The sequence below is a fragment of the Paramormyrops kingsleyae genome, chromosome 9 (assembly GCF_048594095.1).
Source record: "Paramormyrops kingsleyae isolate MSU_618 chromosome 9, PKINGS_0.4, whole genome shotgun sequence".
NCBI lineage: Eukaryota > Metazoa > Chordata > Actinopteri > Osteoglossiformes > Mormyridae > Paramormyrops > Paramormyrops kingsleyae.
In genome coordinates, this window is record NC_132805.1 from 6,146,636 (window position 1) to 6,167,349 (window position 20,714).

Below are 20,714 nucleotides of genomic sequence, written 5' to 3' on the forward strand. Positions count from 1 at the left end.
AAGTAATAAAATACAACATAGCGAGGAGGGAGGTTGTTTACGGTAAACTGCAGTATATAAGCTGTTACGGAGCGACAAATGCAGATAAACACAATAAAACGATGATCAAAAATGTCAGAAATAACTGACTGTATCAGAAAATATAATTTCCAAATAAACTCTTTTACACTGATTGCTTTTCTAACTTTTGCCTTTGATTGTAGTTATAATAAGATATTCCAGAATGTTATCAGGGTTGTCAGCATCCCACGCATCTGGCGTGAAACTCACGCTTTAAGACTCTCACACTCACGCGAGAAATCTATATTATTCCATTATAAACCTAAAATATGCAAAACCTATAGACTCTTTACAAGGCAATAACACTGTTACATAAATGTACATGTGTGTGCAGACTTGTCTCGAATTGAAAATCTCGCGACAGACAGCTGACCAAAGTTAGCGACCCATATTTGTATGTTTTCTGAACTCTTCCAATTTATTCCAATATTTCTTATACTTAATTCTTGGAAAAGACATTTAAAATTAAATATTTACATAAACGCGTATATTTTGTGCTAAGGCTGATATGAAACAGGAAATAAGCCAGTTTAGGTTGCCTTTGTTCGTATGATATGGTATAGTCTGTGTCTATAGCCTATTAATTTCACTAGCCTACGAATTTTTGTTTCATGTAGGAACTAATGTGCCAGGCAAAGTCTGTCCTTACTCGGGGAAGCTGTTCAGAGTGACACCCGGAAGTTTACTGTTACAATCAATGTCCGAGACCGTACTGATGGAGGGAATTGTAAACCGGCGGTTACTTGTAATCAGTAGAATAGATACATATTTGTCCTAATAAACAGTTTACGAGAGAAAGAAGGGCGAGGGACAATAGGGTTCATCAGAGCAGAGACGAACCGGGAAAAAACAAACATGAGAGGATGCGCGACAGTTGTATGGAGCGACTAATCGATTGCATTACGTGGAGGGAAAAAAGAAAACAAACCAGATGAAGCAGGTAAGTTACTTCTTTAGTGTCATAAGCTAATAATATTTCTCATATGTTTAGCAATCTCACTACAGGGTTTATCAGTTTTTTATTTATAATTGCATTTCTTATCCTTACGACATATCCTTATTTACATTGACAGTGTTTACGATAATACAGGTGGCTATTTTACTGTAAAATTATACAATATGAATATTAGTTTTTGTTAAAGTAACATTTGTACATATTAGCTGTCAGTATTTAAATTAAAACGTTAACGTTGTATCTGACTAGGAAATAAAAACTTATCGCAGTATTTAGCAGTATTTTTGTGGCTCATATGAACTAAAACTAGTTATTTTACAAGTACAAAATATAATTCTCACCACCGCAACACAAATGTGTGTTGTATAGGTTTGATTTGAGGATGCTTATGGCCCGAAAACGTAAATCTAGCTCACCTGAACCAAGGCTTGCCCGTTCCGAAGCCTTAAAGAAGGACGAGGATGTGTTTGAGATAAAAGCGTCTCGCAGCGCGTCCCTTGATTCGCAAAGGATCTGTCCATTCGCGAAAAGGAAACGCCAGCGCATCGTCTCAGATGCATCCCCACAAAGAGGACATTCGGCCAGGTTTAAAGGTATCGGCACAGCTTTCATTCTCCTGTTGCAGGTACTATCTGAAAAAGTGGCGTAGGGTAATTTTCAAGGATCTTATATGACCATATGATCAACGTTAACAATGGAAAACTTGAACCACTATTCGTAAATAAGAGGTTAGTCCCTCCAATAATGTTATTGTATTTTAATTGAGGACTGTTTTCTATAATCCCTTCTAAAAAGAGCACATTCTATGGTGCAGTTCACATACTGCAGTAATTTTTTCCCATAATCCCGTTTCCAGGCCAGGTGGAGTGTAGAGAGGAATCCCAGCCCAGCACCAGCCCAGCACAGCACCCTGCGTCACCCAAAGATGACAGTGACCTCGGGCTAGTCATCACCCTGGGTGAGATTCCTCCCTTCATTGTTCTATATGGTCAAAGCAGAGTCCCCATCAGTGCCCATTCTAAAATTCAGTGTAACTTCTTCTATAATTTGGGCTGGGTGATATATTGATAAAATATCATATCATGATTGTTTTCTTGCACATAATTAATAATTATAATGCTCTATTTTTTTACACAAATTCCATCAAGTTACAAGTCTGTTGTTGCTGTAATTTATCATTATACCTGTCATACACTCCATAACTATTAGTAAAACGATTTGCTCATTATAATCAGAAAAACTGAAAGCCACCTGTCATATTTTACTGTTTTCTAAAAATGAATTTTACAATATTGTGACAAATATCAATATTGTCGAAATCTCAGAAAATATTGATATTATTTCATACCCATGGAACAAACAGCGAGGTAGTTGGAGAAAAAACCTGGCAGCATTTTAAAATTAAAATTACATGCAAGTTTGCAGTCGATTCTGTGTGTTCTGAATCTGTTTAAGGGCAATTTTAAGCAAAAATGGAGCACGGGAGTAAAGAAATAATGACTTGAATTACATTGTGATAATCACTGATATTGTTTGACATGAAAAATATTATCACAATAAAATATTTTACAGTATTGCCCAGCCCTATTTGTAATCCATCCCCCGCTGCTCGTTGAATGGCTTTTTAAATGTGATCGATCTCTCACTAGGTGAGAATCAGTGTGGGGGGCAGCAAGGATGGAGGAAGAAGGGTGTGAGGATGAAAATGGGGGCGGCGGGGGGGACAGAGGCTGCGGGGCCTAGGGCCGAGCAGGAAGAGATGGCCTGTGAGGATCCGGATATTAACAGGCAGCTGGACAAAGAGCTGGAGAGAAAGTCGCAACAGCACAACCTGAGCCGCTCCAATGTGCGCAGCATTCTGCACGTGAGTACAGCTCAGCCTGAGCCGCCAGCGTTATTAGTATTATTACTGCTGGTGTGACTGTCGGAAGAACTGTGTGTGACTGAGTTATAAAGGAGGGACCAGATTAGATTCTAGTATGCAGAGGGCAGCTGAGTATAAAGAGCAGCAGCATATAGAAGGGTACGAGTGCTTCAGGAGTTTTTTGGGGGGAAGTTCTGCTTTTTTGAAAAGAAGTATATAGGAATCGCTGTAGCTACTGAATGATACATCGCTTTTTCAAGCGACGAGTAACATTTGTGGTCTCAAACGCTTCCATTGTGAATTTGTCTTTTTTGTGTGTATTTACTGCGCATTAAATTTCCAGACTGAAGCTGAAGTTCCTCTTACATAATGGGCAGCTGGGTTTGGCACTTGCCACTCACCGCTATTCTCATCTTATTATATTTTATCTTTCGTGCCTTTGTTGATGTTGCTCCGTGTTGACACTTCCCGTTATTTTCCCTTTTAATATGAAGTAGTACCTCCTCTGTCAATCTCAGAACACTTTCACGTGTTGGACATCATTCAACCCCCACAGTACATATGAAAGTGTGCATTGGGAAGCTCATGAGCAGAGAGTTTGCCCCTCTCTCCACAGGAGGTCATCACCAACAAGCATGTGGTAGCCATGATGAAGGCGGCTATTAGGGAGACACAGGACATGCCCTTGTTTGTGAGTGTCTGTCTGTCTGTCTGTATGGCTACCTAGCTATCATCCACCTTCCATGATTTCATGAAATGTTTGGAATTTCTTAATGTAACTGTTAAGTCTCTTTTTTTTATTGCTTTCAGGAGCCCAAGATGACCCGCTCTAGACTGAAGGAAGTTGTACAGAAAGGGGTGGTAAGTTTCCGCCTTTAGATTCACGTCCTTGTTCTTGGAGTAGTCAGTAACAGAATTTTAGCCTTTGGCACATTCATGACTGAATGGGCTGGATTACTCAGCTTTGGCGAGTGTGACAGGATGCCTGTCTAATATCACAGTGTGTGTCTGACAGGTCATTCCCACCTGGAACATCCCTGCCATCAAAAAGGCCAATGAAGTGAAGGTTTGTAAACACACACTACACCCCCCATATGGGGCTTATTTTAGCAAAACGTCTGCATATGGACTCTTTAGTCAAAATGTTTCTGTAGGCTGCACGCAGAATTTAAGCTGCTGTGTTTTAAATGTAGCAGATGAAATCGGCCGCAAACCACATGCATGACTGATTTGCATCGTCTTTCTCCCTGTGCCCCATTAAGTGTCCTTCGTATGTGTAACATGAGTGTGTCTTATGCTGCATTCCAGTTCCCTCAAGATTGGAACTGGGAATGATGTCACACTGGAGTTAATCGCATACCAGGGACCTGTTTCAAAAAACAAGATTTCTTGCGTAACTGGATAACTTGTCGGATTTAATTTAGCTCAGTTTAATTGGACTATATATTGGTTCACTTACGTTTAGCCCAGACTACCTTAAATCTGACTAATTATCTGGCTAAGCAAGAAATCCTGCTTTCTGGAATAGGTCCCAGCTCTTTCTAGGTTCATTGTTAGCCATTGTAAGCAATACCAATAGTTAACGACACATTACGTGGTATTTTGCGCATAAAAACACCATAGCAACACATCCACAGTTAACGGTTAGACAGTACTGTGCGTACGACTGTTTCAATGAGTCACGCGTAAGAAGTACTAATAAACAGTAAAAAAAACTAGCTTTCACTTCTGTTGATGAAGGGCGCAGCCATCTTGAATTTTAAGGTCTCGGTTGTGTAGATCCCTCGGACTTTCCGAGTAGGAATTCTGACTTCAGGGGGCGTTCCAGTTGAAATTTCCGACAAGAAACTCGGAATTTCCGAGTTACAAGTTCTGAAGAAACACAGCATTAATCCCCCAATTACAATGACTCTGACAGTACTTGGAGCACTGACATTTAATATTAAGAAATGTCTTATGTTGGTTGACATGTTAAGTACATTTTTACTGTTCTGAATAAATTAAGATACTGCTGCAGATCATGATAAATACTAAAAAAAAAAAAAAGCCCTGCTTTGCTAAATAACGACCTGATGACAATAAAAAGTATTTAAAACGTTACTGCATTGATCAAGTGCACATGAACTCATTTATCACCCATAAATACATCTTGTTTTTAAACTTCCCTGTAAACATGTCTTGTTGCCTCCAGCCCCCACAGTTTGTCGATATTCAGCTAGAGGAAGAGGACTCCTCTGACGAAGAGTACTGTCCCGATGAAGAGGAGGAGGACGAGACAGCGGAGGAGGTCAGTCAGACAGGGCCTCTGCACTTCTAGAGCTGGTGTCCGTTTCTCCCCCCGTGGTCTGGAGGTCGCTGCTCTGTTATGGCAGCGAGGGTCACGTTTCTGCTCTTTCAGACATTTTTGGAGAGCGACGTGGAGAGCACCGCCTCCTCGCCCCGGGGCAGCCGCCCGGGGAGGTCTCGGACTCCCGTGGACAGCGCGGCGCAGGGAGAGTGCCGTGGCGGCAGCCCGAGACAGGTGACTTGGCGGAGTAGGGGATGCCATGTCATGGCTTATCTGGCCTGCACCCCTTGGATTGCCGGTCAACTGTTCACCTTAACCGCTCTCCCCCCTCCTGTAAACCACATCAGAAGTCCCGGCTGTCCAGGCATCTGAGGGTGGAGGTGGTTCCCATGGGCCCGCCGCCGCCCCCCCAGTCTGCTGGACCCCAGCGCCCCGTCAGGGTGCCCCACGAGTGCAGCTTCATGGAGAAGCTCCACGCCGTGGATGAGGAGCTAGCACTCAGCCCCATCTGCATGGAGCCCTACCAGGTAGGTGCGAGGGGACACACCTGGCTCTCTCTCTGCTGTCGTCGTCATTCCCAACATTATTCTGAAAGCCCCAAGAAATCATCTCCATCCTGCCAAGTCAGAACCATTTCCAGAGCTGATTAAATGCTGTTTTCTCAGTCAAAACTAAATTCATTATGCAGGGCTTCCTTAACATCATCGTAAAAGAATCGCATATAACTTGGCTGTGATTTTATAATAAGCAGTTACAGAAAGTTGCCGCTTAAATGTGAAATGTGTGAAATCCTTATGGCAATCAACTATATCAAATGTCCACCCTAATTATTTTTAACAGAAGCACTGGTTTTAGACCGTTTCATATTGCAAGGTCAGGACCAGGTTCTGCCACCGCCGGATGTCACTGGGCTGTGTTTGCAGACTCTGCAAGTCCAGCAGAATGCTGACATCTCTCCCCCTGCCAGGCCCTGAGCGGCGGTGGGGGTGGTGGCGAGAGCCTGGTGGCGTGCCGCACGCGCTCCAAGCGCCCCCTCCGCAACGTGCCCTTGGGCCAGCTGGAGGCGGAGCTCCATGCCCCGGACATCACGCCAGACATGTACGAGTGTGGCTCCGCCCCCGAAGACCACGAGTGGACCAAGTGGCTGCAGGGCCTCATGCGGTCCGACATGGAGAATGAAGGTGGGGGGGGGGGATGATTTACTTATTAATGCGACTTTGACCTTTGTTACATTCAGCAGATGCAATTTCTGAGCACAGACATGGGGAGGAGGGGTGAAGCAGCAGGAAGGGAGGTGTAGAGCTTTAAGAGGGCCCTCTACGCCTGTGATCAGAAGGTCGCTGGTTCGAATCCCAGGGCGGGCAGAGTGATTTCACCTTTGGACCCTTGAGCAAAGCCAAACTCCCAAAAAACGTCCGCAAAGTAAATGTAAAAGATGTAATATCCAGAGCGGGTCCATCTCGGGCAGAGGCACTCAGGGGGGGTGCGCGTATTTTAGCCCAGCAGACTGCGTGGCGTCAGGACCTGCTTTCCGTTGACCGATTCGGCCCCTCTAGCCTCCCTGCCGGGGAGACGACGTGGGAGGTCGTCTTGTGTGTTTACCTCGCGCACGTCACCTCACTTAAGGAGCCCCCGTCTGTTTGCTCTGTCGTGTTTTTCACCCGGTCCCTGACCTTTCCCAGGTTTTTGCTCAGTCCATCGGCTGTGTTTCCGTAGCTGTTATCTCTCTTCTGTGCAGCCCCCCCCCCCACAGCCCAGTGACTCAAAATACACTGTACCGAAGGCAATTAGCTGTTAATGACCCGTCCGTGCGATGGATGCACTAGAGAAGCTGTTCTGCGTTAATGCCCCTGTTATCCTCAACTAACTGTGTACCCCTCAGCCTTAACCCTGTAGTATATTGTTCCTCTCACAGAGGGTGAACATTTCACTGCAGTGTGGTCACACCAGGACGTTCAATGACTTTAAGCTAGTGTTTGATGGAGCTTGTGTTTGATGTGTTTGTATAATGGCCATCGTATGCTACAAAGACACCTGTGTCCATCTCTCCTCTTTCTCACACTCTTGTTTTCAGAAGAGGGTGATGACGACGATGACCCAGAGTACAACTTCCTGGAAGACATTGATGAGCCGGACCTGGAGGACTACCGCAACGACCGTGCAGTCCGCATAACCAGTGGGTTCCTCGCGTTACTGGACCTCGGGGTTTTGGCGAGACGCCTCCACCTTTCATTTGGACCAGGAATCGGTTCTGAGTATCTCATGTCAGGGCAGTAAAATGGGCTTTTATCTCCTACAGAAAAGGAGGTCAATGAGCTGATGGAGGAGCTGTTTGAAACGGTGAGGATGCAACCTGCGGAGATCGAGAAACCTGCGAATTGGTTCAGTCACCATATCCCATCTCCGATGATCATGCGTACGTAAACACCTTACTGTCTTGATATCCCTTCCCCCTAACAGTTTCAGGATGAGTTGGGGGTACAGAAGCATGATGAAGAGGGGCATGAGGAGGAAGAGGAGGAAGACAGGGAGGAAGAGGCTCCTTCTCAAGGAGCTCCCAACTTCAATGTCCCTCAGGCCATCCGGTAGGGAAGGTTGTGCTTTAACTATAATGGCTGCAAATTATCGTCTTTTGTCACGTTGCCCTGAATGACGATGACTGGTCTAAATGTGCCTCTGTCCCTCAAATCCTCAACCCCTGGTCTTCGTCAATGAGTGACATGTCCCACGTAGAATGTTTTTAGGTCAGTGTTTCCTTTTCTGTCACCACCCCCAACCCCCCCCCCCCCTCCAGTCGCTTTGTTGACACAGCGCCATCGCTGCCATCTGCTCCAACGATGTGCCTGTGAGCACGTATACCACAGAGAGGCCCCCCTCCAGGTGCCTTCATGCCTCTGAGCACCTGTGTCTATGTGGGCTGACACACAAGCTATGTCACGTGACCAGAAGCACCCTGGGGACTTAACATTCAGCCATAGCCGGAGTAATTACCACATTCTTACCAATAACTTTGCCATTATATGGGTTGTTCTGCAGGGCCGTGTACTGTCTCTCACACGCACATACACACACACACACGACTCAGTCCTCCCTTTGGGACAGAGCAGCAGAGAGGTGCTGTATCTGTTTGGGTAGGGAGGCAGAGTGACGCTGGGAGGCCGTGACCTTCGCCTCACAGACAGAAGGCTGGCTGCGCCAACAGCGACATCCGAAGTGCAGTAGTAAGAATCGCTGAAACAGCTGCTAGCAGGCCGGAGATGTCTTGTCCCATGCGTTTTTTATACAGCTGTGGGCCAAAACGTGTGAAGTCAGCTCTGCTGGTGTGAATCCCGCATGCTGTGCCGTTCCTAACCGGGGGAAGGCTGCGGCCACTCAGAAGGGCCCTTTCTCAGACAGACTTTACCGCTCTTTTCCCATGATGCTTTTCTTGCGAATTTCTTAGATAACGATACATTTTGAGACTTCCTTTGGCTTAAGTTGATTTATTACATTTGCATGAATGTAAACCCTATCTCATTTTCAACAATGAACTCTTTGTTACTCAATGAATTTTAATCTAGTCATCGCTACAGTCAGCATATGCTATTCAGGGCCTTGGGCTTCGGTTGGAGGTGGGGGGTGGGGGGGGGTGGAGCAGTTTCCACTCTGAGAAGACAAAAGGCTGCCTGCCCCTGATAAACAGTCCCTCTTTATGATGTGTGACAGTTCCCAAATCAACAGCTGAAATATGCCTGTTTAAAAGCAGCTGATAATCAGTACAATGTGTTGACTTAGTCTTGGCAGTGGTGGGTGGGTGGGTGGGTGTGTGTGTGTGTGTGTGTGGTTGCCCCGTCATGGGGCAGATCTGTGTTCTGTCTCCTTGTCCGGAGAGGGGACAATTGAATGAAGGTGGTCCTGGTGTCCTGCTGCTGAGGAACACGGGGGCCTTATGGCGCCTCATTAGATTGGGTCTGACGTGGGGGTGGCCAGTGTCGCTCGCGAAGGGGCACGTACCACGTCCTCCTGAAGCTCCAGCACATGGGGTCATGCTGCGCCCTTTCAGATGTGCGCTTGAGAAATTTATAATCAAATTTCAAACCTAAAGATGAGTGTCAGAGTATGACTAAATGCCTGTGAGTAAACTGGGGTATTCTCTACTTCATTCTATTAATACTTTAATTTGAAATCAAATTCTCATGGGCATACAGGTATTATGGAATATTATGGATTCTTACTATTATACACGCAAAAAATATCTAAATCGCTGCATATTATGTAAGCATATATTCTGATATAATTGGCTTTAGATGTTTGGTTTTTTTTCGGGTGATTCATGCAGTGTGGGTTTCACACTGATTAGATTAGATTATATTGAGTTATATTACATTAGATAAGAAACTTTATTGATCCCGGGGGAAATTCTTGAAATCCAAGAACTGTGAAGGTGTAGACATGGCTGGAGTCAATTGAAGACTTTGTGAAGACTTGAGAACTGTCTTCTGATGGTGAAAGAAGGGTATTTTTGTTGGGAATGGAACAAAACTGGGCACCGGAGAAAGCCGGGAGATGCTCTGCATTGCTGAAAGCTTGGAGTTTTAAGAATTAAACTAGAAATCCTTAATTTCATGATTGGTGGCATGATTTGAAAAATTTTGAAGATAAAAATCCAAGATTAGTTTGTGATGGAATTCTGTTGCAGCACATATGTTAAGCCATTTAGGGGAATAATGTGGTTTCAGGCCTATAGCTGTCTTTCAGAAGCAGATGCACATTTAATAATGCTTCCTCTGATAATGCTTCAGATGCTGAAGCATTTGGGTGCTTCTTCCCCCGCTCATGATGCTGCTGGCTGCAGGTTCGAGGAGCCGCTGGCCAACATGTTGACAGAGCGACACCGCCTGGCGAAGGAACAGTTGGAGGCTCTTCAGCAGCGCCGAGCCCTAATGGACGTCCAAGCGAAGAGCTCCCAGAGTCCCCCGCAGCCCCCAGTACTGCTGCTGCCCCCTCCCTGTGTCCTTATCCTCACCCCCCTGCAGAAACTGCAGCTGCAGCAGCAATTACAGCAGGTTGGTCGCCCCCTACAGTCTACTAAAGGGAGAGGATTCAATAAAAGACGCTTTTACTTGCCATTTTCCCATTTTTAATCGATTACCATGTTTGTTAGCAGTTATTCAGTATATTTATTGCTTTAATTTGTGTAGTTAGTCCTACCGCAACATGTGATATCAAACTGCGAATCTGTTGTGCTGCGATTGATATATTGGTACCCATGTCTAACACTAAGCAGAATCACATATTTCTGTGATTTTCAGTTGGAAAGTCCTAAAAGAACTGCAATGCAAGAGACACTACTTGCACACAAAAACTGCTATCCTGATGTCCAATTTGTGAACGAATTCTTCCTTTGAACTGGTTTTTGAACTGGATCCGTTGTATTCGTGCTGTGTGTGTTCCCCGGCCGCATGGTGGCTCACTACACTAGATAGTACTCTCTGTTCAAAAAAGGGCTCAAAGTATGTCCCAAAGTAAACCAAGAGCACCATCTAGTGCTGTCAGAAAATACAGCAAATGGTTCATGAAGCGTCGTTTTGGCCATCATTACTACCGACTTGCGGCAAAGGACAAGCTAGTGATTTGGCATGTTTGGTTGAGGTGATTACTAGGCAATTCTCGTAAAACTCATAAGACACTAGCAGCACTGTTCCTACTATTTAATTAATTTTGTTTGGCGTAAGTTACTAAATTTTGGAGTTGGTTCCCCTAACCCTATTTTTTCCCATTGTGTATCTGTAATTTAATGCGCGATTTTAGAGAACACAAGGTTTTTCAGGAACGCATTAGTCACGTTGTAGCGAGACTGACTGTATTCGGGAAATCTTGACTCTGCTCTGGCTCCAAGCTATTGGGGCTTCGATTCCAAGCAGAAACAGACATCATCCTTCTAAACACCTGTCCATTACTCAGTCATGGGGACAATCAAAATGGCTTCAAATTTCACCAAGGCAGCAGAATGGGTACTTCAAGAGAGTGGAGCATCATTCCTTTTTTTGGTCACTGTGCGCTCTAAGCTGTGGGCGTGTCCTCTGTCTCCGCCACAGCATGTCCAGCTGCTGACCCAGGTGCACATACTGTGCAGCCCAGTGGAGGCGCTGCAGAGTGAGCTGGCCGTGGTGCAGCATTTCCTGGTGAGGTCTCGCACGTGCACATTGCTGTCATAGACCCCTGCGTCTCCCCAGCTGGAGAACACTAATGTGAAGTCGGCACCCGTGCAGCCTGAGATAGACGCCTGGTTCTCACTCGGCCAGCCTTTCCAGTTCCTTCCATCTGCAGGAAGTTGACTGGTCCTTCATTCAGGGGTGTGGCCCTAGGGGCCCTGGCTGATTTGCCTTCCTCCCTGTCACATAGATTCAAACAGCTAATGATAAGGTTGACTCATCTGTATGAATTATGGCCCCTCTAATGTCCTCCACCTTAGAAAATCCTAGACTTGCCCCTGCCTTCACTGTCTTGCCTTCCTACATACATATCTCTCACACATACATTCACATGGACACATGCTCATACTGGATTTGACATTTTTTCAACGGGCCCTGTCTGTATTCTCCAATCCACTGGTCCTTCTAACCCTTCTGACATCTGCAGCTAAGCATTTGCTTATTTCCATGCCCCTCCAGGAGGAGCTGAAAGTGTTTTCAGAGCGTGGGGAGCAGAGCAGGAGGCCCGTGGAGCCTGGATTCGTCAGCATCTTCAGGACCTGTAACCTACAGGGGGCGCTGTCCTTGCTGCATGAGCTGAAACACTCCGATATCCCCGTTCTCCCCGTCCAGCCATTCCGGAGAAATAGCTGTGAGCAGGGGTGGGGTTAAGAGGGATGGGCTGAGACTGTGTTAATGCATGTGTATGTGGAGGCTCGGAGGGTTAGGACACAGAAGGTTGCTGGTTCAAATCCCAAGGTCAGTGGAGTGATGTCACCATTGGGCCCCTGAGTGAAGCCATGAATTGCTCAGGGACTTTCTGACCCTGCATTCTCAAAACAAATAGTATATGGCTTCGGATAAAAGTGTCTAGTAAATGAAAGATTTTGTCTCCTTTAGTTCAACAAGTAGAGCATTGCATAGATTATTGAATAAATGTAGAATGACACTAATTGAATTAGCAGCACAGTATGACTGCATCTTGTGTGTCTCTCTGTTCCAGTTCGTTCGTACCCCTTACTCCCTCCGAATGTGGCCTGGCTGCTGGCTACCCGGCCTGTGTTCATGTACCCCCAACTGCTGCCCCACTGCAGCCTAGACCCCGCCCTGCACCCCCCGCGCTCCAATAAGGGCTACACCCGCGGGGAGGAATGGTACATACATACCTGCCACACACATACATTCACACACATACACGTTGATTTTTTTAAACGGGGCCTGTCTGTATTCTCCAATCAGATGTGTGATCATAATCATCGAGTAAGTGAGCAGTTTTGTTAGGACGCCTCTGATTGGTCCTCCCCTTGCCCTGTCTCCAGCCTGATTGTGCTGGGCCTGAAGCATTTCGGTGAGACCGAGTTCCCGTACCAGCTGATGTGCCGCTACCTACTGCGCACCAAGAATCCCCAGCAGCTCCGTGCTCGTGTCCACGACATGTCGGCCCGCCGCGCTCCCGACAACATCATCAAGGCAGGCCTCCCTTCAACGTGCCTTTCGTGGTCCTAGTGCCCACAAAGCTTCTGTCTGCGTCTCACGTGTTTTATCTGCCTATTGATGCTACTCTTACCCTTCATATACCAGTTCTTCTGTCAGCACAAGATAGTCCCCTCCATGCTTTTGGGGTGCGGCAGAGTGATGCCAGGAGAAGAGCGCCCTGCAGTGGAGAGAGAGGAAACGATTCTTCCCATCTGGCTTCGGGTACAAATGCAGATTATTGGTAGCAATCCTTTGTCTTAAGTGGAATTTGCAGTCTGTTAATATTACATAAGTGCATAATCAACCTGGCAACTATTGTTCAGTAGAATACATATTAATGATATGTCTAGATAAGCAGCTTTTGTGAAGTAATAAATAATGATAAGTCGTCTTATTAACGCCTTTTAAATACTTTCTGTCTTTGCTTTTCTCACAGAAAAGTTTTCCTTATATCCATAAGGCTGTACTAAAGTATAATCAGCCTGAAGGCCAGGTTCCAGCTGACGTGGTCCAGTCTCCTCCCTACGTTTTCCCTCCCGGGACACGGTACCCGGCCTCCCTGCCCAGAGACGTCACTCTGCGCCTTCACCCCGGCGGCTTCAAAGCCACGGGCTCTCACGCCGGGTCGAAGCCCCCTGCCCAGTCTCTTCCCGCTTTGACCAAGGCCCCTGCAGGGCTCACAGCCGCTACACCTTTCCTGGCTAAAACCTCAGGAACCACCCCTAACCACGGGGTTATTTTAATGGCCAAAGCCCCGACCACTCCCATTCACGGGGCCGTGTCGCTGGGCCAGGCCCCCCTGACCCCAGCCCACGGGACCGTGCCGGTGAACACCCCCTACTCCGTCAGCCTCAGCACGGCTCAGTGTTTTGCACAGACGCCCGTCATGCAGGATCTCCCCTCTGCCCCTCACTCCTCTCTGCTCCAGGTGTCCAGCACAGCCCCCCTGGTAGCCCCCCGCCACACCAACAAACGAAGAGCAAATCAGCGCCCCCCCCGCAAATTACTGCCCATCCAGCCTGCCCCCCCAAAACTGCCCTCCCAGCCCCTCCCACTGCTCACTATCTCCACAGGTGGAACTGTCAATGTGCTGAATCTGGCTAGTGGGTCGGCTGTAGTAGCAGAGGACACGGGGGGCGGGGCTTGCGGTGTCATCCCTTCCACCGTCATCATCAACCTGGCTACTCCAGTAGGCACTACAGTGGTTTGTCCCCCTCCTGCCGCTGAAGGATTGGTCAGTCCCTCTCCAGAAGCCACGCCTCTACCCCAAGACCCTGTCACGCATCCCAACGGAGCCCTCGCTCAGCTTCGCAAACTGGCCAGGCCATTGCTTCCAGCTCCTCCCAGCACGAACCCTTCCCAAAGCTACACCGACACTGACAGTGCAGTGAAGTTGAAACTCAACCCCATTTTCCTTCATACTCCGTCTCCTGCTGTCACGTCCTCGGATCATGTAACGAACACGACACCACTCCATACGGTTTCATTGGAAAACCCAAGGGAGATGTCAATGGACACCTCCCCTTGTGACCCGCAGAAATCCAAAGGAACCTGCTATGGTTCCAGTCCACAGACAATGAACACTTTTGAACATAATGTGCAGTGCTTCAAAACGGTGACTCCTTCAGGCCAGATTCAGAGTGAGGTACCAAACCATGACCAGGGTACAGCTCCTCGCGGTATTCTGCTTGACACAGCCTCACAGCAAAACCTCCAACAGACAAATGATACAGAAAACACAAAGAACCACATCTTGCCTTTCAGTGAGTTAGGTCCACCTCTGGCCTGCTCTCCTATGACTACTACCTCTGTGAACCTCCCAGACACGTCAACTGGAACAGATCAGCAACAGCCCAGCAAAGTACCATTTATAAATATGTTAAACAGCAGGGATGTGATACGTTTTGGCTCGAGTGTAAAGCCATCCACAAGCAGTGTGGCTCAGCTGGAAGTGGACGGTTTGGTGGCAAGCACTGGAGAACAGAAAGAACAGGAGGAGCACCATGAAAGAGAAGAATGGGGTGAAAGTGAGAGCGGTAATATTGCAGGGCGCCTGCTGGCACTGTCAGAATCTTCTAGCAGCCCAAGGTCTAGTCTGGACAGCCATGCAGATGCCCTGGAGAGACTAATGGACGTAGAAGAGGAGGGGAAGCTGGTGGAGGCGGGTTGGTGCAGGTTAGCAGCTTCCACTCCCCGTCTGCCATCTGAGGCAGAAGAAACGGGTGATGAAGATGACTGGGATGATGAAGCGAAACCAAGGAATGGCCCAGCTGGTGGACAAGCAAGTGACGCCGAGGTGGGGACCCAGAGGAAAGTGGAGGAGGAGGACGGTCGGTTGGAAGATGGCGACAGCGGGAGGGCCTGTGTGAATCTGCCCCCGCCTCACGTCAAGCTGGCAGAAGGGAAATGCATTTCAGTGGGAGGGCTTTCACTGAGCTCTGCACACGAGGGCCAGGAGCAGTCTGGAGGAGGAGAGGGTGGCGCAGGCGGCCGGCAAGATGGCGGGGGAGGGGAGCACCAGGGTGGAGGCGGTGCCAGCGAGAGGAAGGAGGACCGAGGAGACGGCGGAGAAGGAGGGGAAGAAGGCAAGGGAGGGGCGGCGGGAAAGAGAAACGGAGATGGAGAACGAGGCGGGAAGAGAGAAGGAGATGGGAAGGGCAACGGAGAAAAGGATGGTGATGGGGAGCGTGAGAGGCAGGGCGGAGAGGACGAGGAGGAAGAAGACTTTGATGACCTCACCCAGGATGAAGATGAAGAGGAAGTGATGTCATCGGCATCCGAGGAATCCGTGTTGTCTGTGCCAGAGCTGCAGGTATGAATCACATAATATATTTTGTCATTGTAAAAAGCCATGAAGATGCACCGTCTTTTTGACCAGCGTATGTTATTTGTATTAAGTGTGAATGATCTGACTATACAGTTCATGCTGAAATACAAGGATTTGTGTTGTCAGAATTTTTTTTGTTTCCACTGTGCAGCCTGATAATAATCCTGACTGCTACTCATTAATTCCATTAGTATTTTTAGAGAGATGAATGCAACGTAAGATGTGAATTGCTTTGCAAATATATACAATTTCAGTATTTGTCAAAGAATCCGTTTAAAGCAGCATAGTGTTATAACCGTTAAGTCCATGTGTAGTTGTGCGGCGTGCAGTGTGATGTGTATATATCTCCATGCATGTGCATGTTGCCCGTATGAACTATCAGAAACCCCCTGTGTGTGACCTTTCCTAGGAGACGATGGAGAAGCTGACTTGGTTAGCATCGGAGCGCCGGTTATGTGGGGAAGGTGATTCAGAGGAGGACAATTCCCCGAACTCCCCCAATTCGCCGACCTCTCCAACCTCTCCAGTCTCCCAGAACTCTCAGGAGGAGAACTCCGAGGAGGAGGAAGAGGGGGGGCCGCCCAAAGGGGAGGAATTGGAGTCGGGTGACGGAGGAACTGGCAAGCTGCCTGGTGGGGATGTAGCTGAAGGAGCAGGTGCTCCTCAGGCCAGTGGAAAAGGAGCGGGTCGGGGTAGAGGTCAGTGATGGGTCTGGGGTACAGGCACTGTGACGATTCCCAATATTCCCTCCTGTTCATTTAATGGTTCTTCAGTTATTAACTGAAAAAAATGCATTTTCCATGTTCTGTTAATGGGTAACATATTGCAAAAACTGTCAGCCATTTGATAGGATGTTTCTTTTTCCGCTACGCTTCGGCTCCCCCTAGTGCAAGACTGTGTCCCGTGACGCTGGGCTTAAGCCTCCCGTATGCTTACAGGTCGTGGCCGCCCACCCCCTCGCAGCCTGAGGCGCACGCGCCGCCAGGACCGGGACAGCAAGGACGCCTCCAAGCTGATGCTTCTGTACGACGACCACATCCTGGACAACGACCCCTTGAGGGAGAGCAAGGACATCGCTTTCGCCCAAGCCTACCTCAATAGGGTGAGGAACTTTTACACCTACTTTAGTCACGTATAGACTATTAGCAGAACAATATATTTCTGTGCATTTATTTAAACAAAGCCAATTCTTCCCAAAAGGCTAAGACTCTAATCTTTTAGTTAAACTATAAAGGTATATTATTATTGACACCCATGGACTCAATCAGTACGATCAGTTATGTTTGTTGGGCGTTGTTCTCCTGATGACCCCTTACGTGGTCCACTGACATTCATCTGCCTGCACTGCCGTCCCCCCAGGTAAGGGATGCCCTGAAGGACATTCCCGGGAAGGTGGAGGAGTTCCTGGGGCTCCTGTACGAATTTGATCAGGGTGGTGAGGGCCGTAGCGCTGTGGAGCTCTTCGGCCAACTGAAGCCGGTTCTGAAGGAGTGGCCCGAGTTATTGCGGGACTTCGCGGCCTTCCTGCTGCCCGAGCAGGCCCTGGAGTGCGGCCTGGTACCGTGCCCGTCTCCTACACACCTGCGGACCGTCGACATCCGCAAGGGTGCCTTAAACCCCTCTCGCGGTCCCACATGCTGTCCTTAAGCCACGCCCCATTTCTTCCTTCCCCAGTTTGCCGAGCAGCAGGCCTTCGAACGCAGTCGCCGTTTTCTGCGCCAGCTAGAGATCAGCTTCGGGGAGAACTCGTCGCACTACCAGAAGATAGTGCGTGCCTTGCAGGGAGGCCCCGGCCTCAGTCCCGCTGGCATCGAGGAGGTACGTGCTGGAGCGTCACATTTCACACACGCGTGTCTGACACATTGCAGCACACAATGGTTTATGTAATGCATTATGTAATGTGCATATGTTGACTGTTTTTTTTTTTTTTCCTCTGAGTCACTCCCTTTCTCTCTGTCATTCACCCCCACCTAGCTGAAATCTCAGATGGCCTCCCTCCTCAAAGGTCACACCCACCTACAGGGGGAATTCTGGGTATTTTTCGATGAACTCCGCCCACCTCCCCCTCAGCCGGGGCAGTTTGAAGAGGCGGTATGGCCAGACGAAGGGGGGAGCATGACTGATGGCGGGGACGGTGGCAGTGTCGGGCCAGCAGGGGGAGCGGGTGGGGGGTTCGAGGAAGTCACGCTTCCTGACTTGGAGGAGGAAGAAGAGGTGCACAAGATTCCACCAATGACCGCCAGAAACAGGAGAAGGAAGGAACTGGTCACGCATGGAAATGACAAGGCTAGTGGGCATATATATGGTGTGATACCATAACACATAAAAGAAATGATGGATTTTTATGGGCGGGGGGGGGGGGGTGGCACTGTAGCTCAGTGGTTTGAGACTCCGTGTGTGGAGTTTGCATGTTCTCCCTGTGTTGTCTGGGGGTTTCCTCAAGGTTCTCCGGTTTCCCCTCCCCGCAGTCCAAAAACATGCTAAGGAGAATTGGAGTTACCAAGTTGTCTGTAGGTGTGAATGGTTGGCGCCCCATGCTGGGTTATTCTCTGCCTGGCACCCATAGCTTCCGGGACAGGCTCTGTACCCCTGCGACCCTACTTAGGACAAGTGGATACAGAAAATGCATGGATGGATGATTTTTAATTGGAGGATTTCTATTGCTCACAGGAGTGTGATTGGCCAGAGAAGGATTGCTCCTGCCCTTGCCATGATTCTGCTAATGAATCCAAACTGCGAAGACACAAGAGGAAGGGCTGCTCTCGCTGCCATACTACAAAGGTAACATGAAAGGGCTCTGTGGAGTTTATAATTGTGCATCGATGTTATATGTATCAGTATTAACTTTGTGGTGATTTGTGGTAGAAATGCTTATAATTACCATCAGCAACAGGAGGAAAATTAAACTTCATATTAGGTATCAATTAATGTTAGATTTCTAACATTAACTTGATGTTTTCATATCTTTCCCCCTTGCACAGACTTCTGATTCTGCCAAAGTGATGAAGAATCGTGATTCGTTGTACTCAGGATCCAACAGTCCCCCACAAGAGATCCAAGTGGAAAAAAGAGGGGAAGAGAGGGAGGAAGAGAGAGAGGGAGAGAAAGGGGTGGAGACCGAAGTCCAAGCAGAAACAGGAGTCAAGGAGTCAAGCAGTCCGCGGCCTGGTATACCTCTTAAAGTCCACTCGTTGGTGTAGCTGCTTAAGGAAATGTTTTCTGTAATCTCATTTGTTTTGCAAATATAAAAAGAAAAAAAAAGTGCTGTTTTGATTCAGGTGGGGAGGCCCAACCATGGGAAGGAGGTCCTCTCCCACCGACCGAAGAAAGAGATGAAGAAGAAGAGGAAGAGGAGTGGAAGGAGGGGGAAGGAGAGGGCAGCCCTGCCCCAAAGAAGAGCAGGAAGGATGGAGAGGCTGCAGGAGAGTTTGATGAACCTCCACTCCTCCTGTCGGGGGAGAAGGAGAAAGAGATGCCCACGGGCCCCCTTCAGGCACGTCCCAGCACCTGCTCTGATCCTCCAGTCTGCGCCAAGAACATCTCCCTCACTCCAAGTGGAGAGAAAGTCATCCTCTGGACCAGGTACGTTTTTCAGAGGCTTAGACGGGCTGTTGAGATAGGGTTTATTTGTCAGTAACTGTGTGTAAGCATCAGGATTCTGGTCGCTGTGTGAAATGTCTAATCTGGAATACGTTATTAGTCTGAAGTTTTCCTTTCATCAGTGGGCTGTGCTTTACTCTGTTACAGAGAGGCAGACCGTGTCATTTTAACTGCTTGCCAGCAGCAGGGAGCCAATCAGAGCACCTTCCAGGCAGTGTCGGCCCAGCTTGGAAACAAGACAGCCAATGAGGTAGAGTCACAGTACGGTTATTTTCTTCAACCGTAACCAGATGCGGGGGTATTTTGTAGCCTTTTTTAGTCTGTTATGAAAACGAAATACAGCACGTTAAAACTGTATATTGTACATTTTCCAACAAAAAATATTATCATACAGAATACTTAAATCTCAAGGCTTTCAGCATTTCATACTATACTGTATATGAGAAATTTGCTTTATTGCTTGATGATAAATCTTTTAGCTGCAGAACCAGTTTGTCCTAAACTGACCAAATTTGCTTTTAAGATTTATTGAATAGTCAGTGAGGTGAAAAAGTAGCAGAAATACTTAGTGAGTGGAACAATCAGTGACTCTGTGGGTGCTATTGACTCATTGCCTCACCTCCGGGGTTAGGGGTTCGAATCCTATAATATCTTACTGAAATGGCATCTCCTGACCTCTAGGTGTCTCGGCGGTTCCGCGACCTCATGCGCCTGTTCCACACAGCAGCCCGGCAGGTCAGCTCAGAGGATGAGGCGAGCAATACAGAGCAGCAGTCTGCCACCAATGAGGAGCTGGACTGACAGGCAAAGCGCTCCTCAGAATGAAGGAGGGCAGGAGCCACTTACACACCCCGTCCAGGGAGCTGAAGGATGAGCAGGAAGTGACCAAAAAGCAGAAACGTGTCTCTAACCTTAGAGAATACTCTGTTCGCGGTTGCACAATTTGGACCTTCCTAAATTCGCTTACTTACCTTGAGGACTAAAACGTGGAGACTGAAGACATGAGCAGATCGAAAACGCTAACAACCAAGATGTCTGAAACACACCAGCCAAAGTGTTAAAAACAGCACTCTACAGTCAACTTGAACATTTTGTACATAATGTAAATATAGCATTAATTTGGTTTTACATCCCAGGCTGTACAGTATGTTTTTAATATTTGCATTCTGTTGGTACGTGTTAATGTAGGACGTTGTGTAAACATATCCTATAATAATTTAATAAATAATTGTATTAATAATGGAGTTCACAATAAAATCCTACATGACATTTTAATGTGCATAAAAAAAATAAGTAATGCATTAAGTCCACAATGCAATTTTGCTTAATTGTGTGATGCCCTGCCTTGTGCTTAATTGGGTTAGTCTACGGGCAGATTGTCATCGTGTACTGGATGAGCATGGATGGATGGATGGATAGATGGATGGTTGGTTACAAGACAGTAAATTATGTTTTTCGTATTGACAAAGTAG

The 20,714-nt window shown here is 47.6% G+C and overlaps 1 protein-coding gene across 2 annotated transcripts; it reads left to right on the top strand.

Moving 5' to 3' along the window:
- Positions 1-709: 709 nt before the first annotated feature.
- LOC111838388 (GON-4-like protein) lies at positions 710-20,517 on the top strand. 2 transcript variants are annotated; one of them, XM_023801301.2, is made up of 31 exons: positions 710-1,000; positions 1,385-1,608; positions 1,872-1,973; positions 2,665-2,879; positions 3,496-3,570; positions 3,690-3,740; positions 3,895-3,945; positions 5,071-5,166; positions 5,278-5,400; positions 5,514-5,693; positions 6,134-6,347; positions 7,241-7,342; positions 7,466-7,506; positions 7,627-7,751; positions 10,001-10,211; positions 11,244-11,330; positions 11,820-11,991; positions 12,343-12,493; positions 12,659-12,809; positions 12,921-13,037; positions 13,252-15,627; positions 16,052-16,340; positions 16,581-16,744; positions 17,002-17,199; positions 17,317-17,460; positions 17,617-17,928; positions 18,313-18,423; positions 18,624-18,810; positions 18,921-19,224; positions 19,390-19,492; positions 19,924-20,517. In XM_023801301.2, the coding sequence occupies exons 2-31, from the start codon at positions 1,398-1,400 to the stop codon at positions 20,041-20,043; spliced, it is 6,783 nt and encodes a 2,260-aa protein (XP_023657069.2). In that variant the 5' UTR covers positions 710-1,000; positions 1,385-1,397; the 3' UTR covers positions 20,044-20,517. The 2 variants fall into 2 exon arrangements, with proteins under 2 accessions (XP_023657069.2, XP_023657070.2); XM_023801302.2 differs by lacking the exon at positions 3,496-3,570.
- Positions 20,518-20,714: the final 197 nt, after the last annotated feature.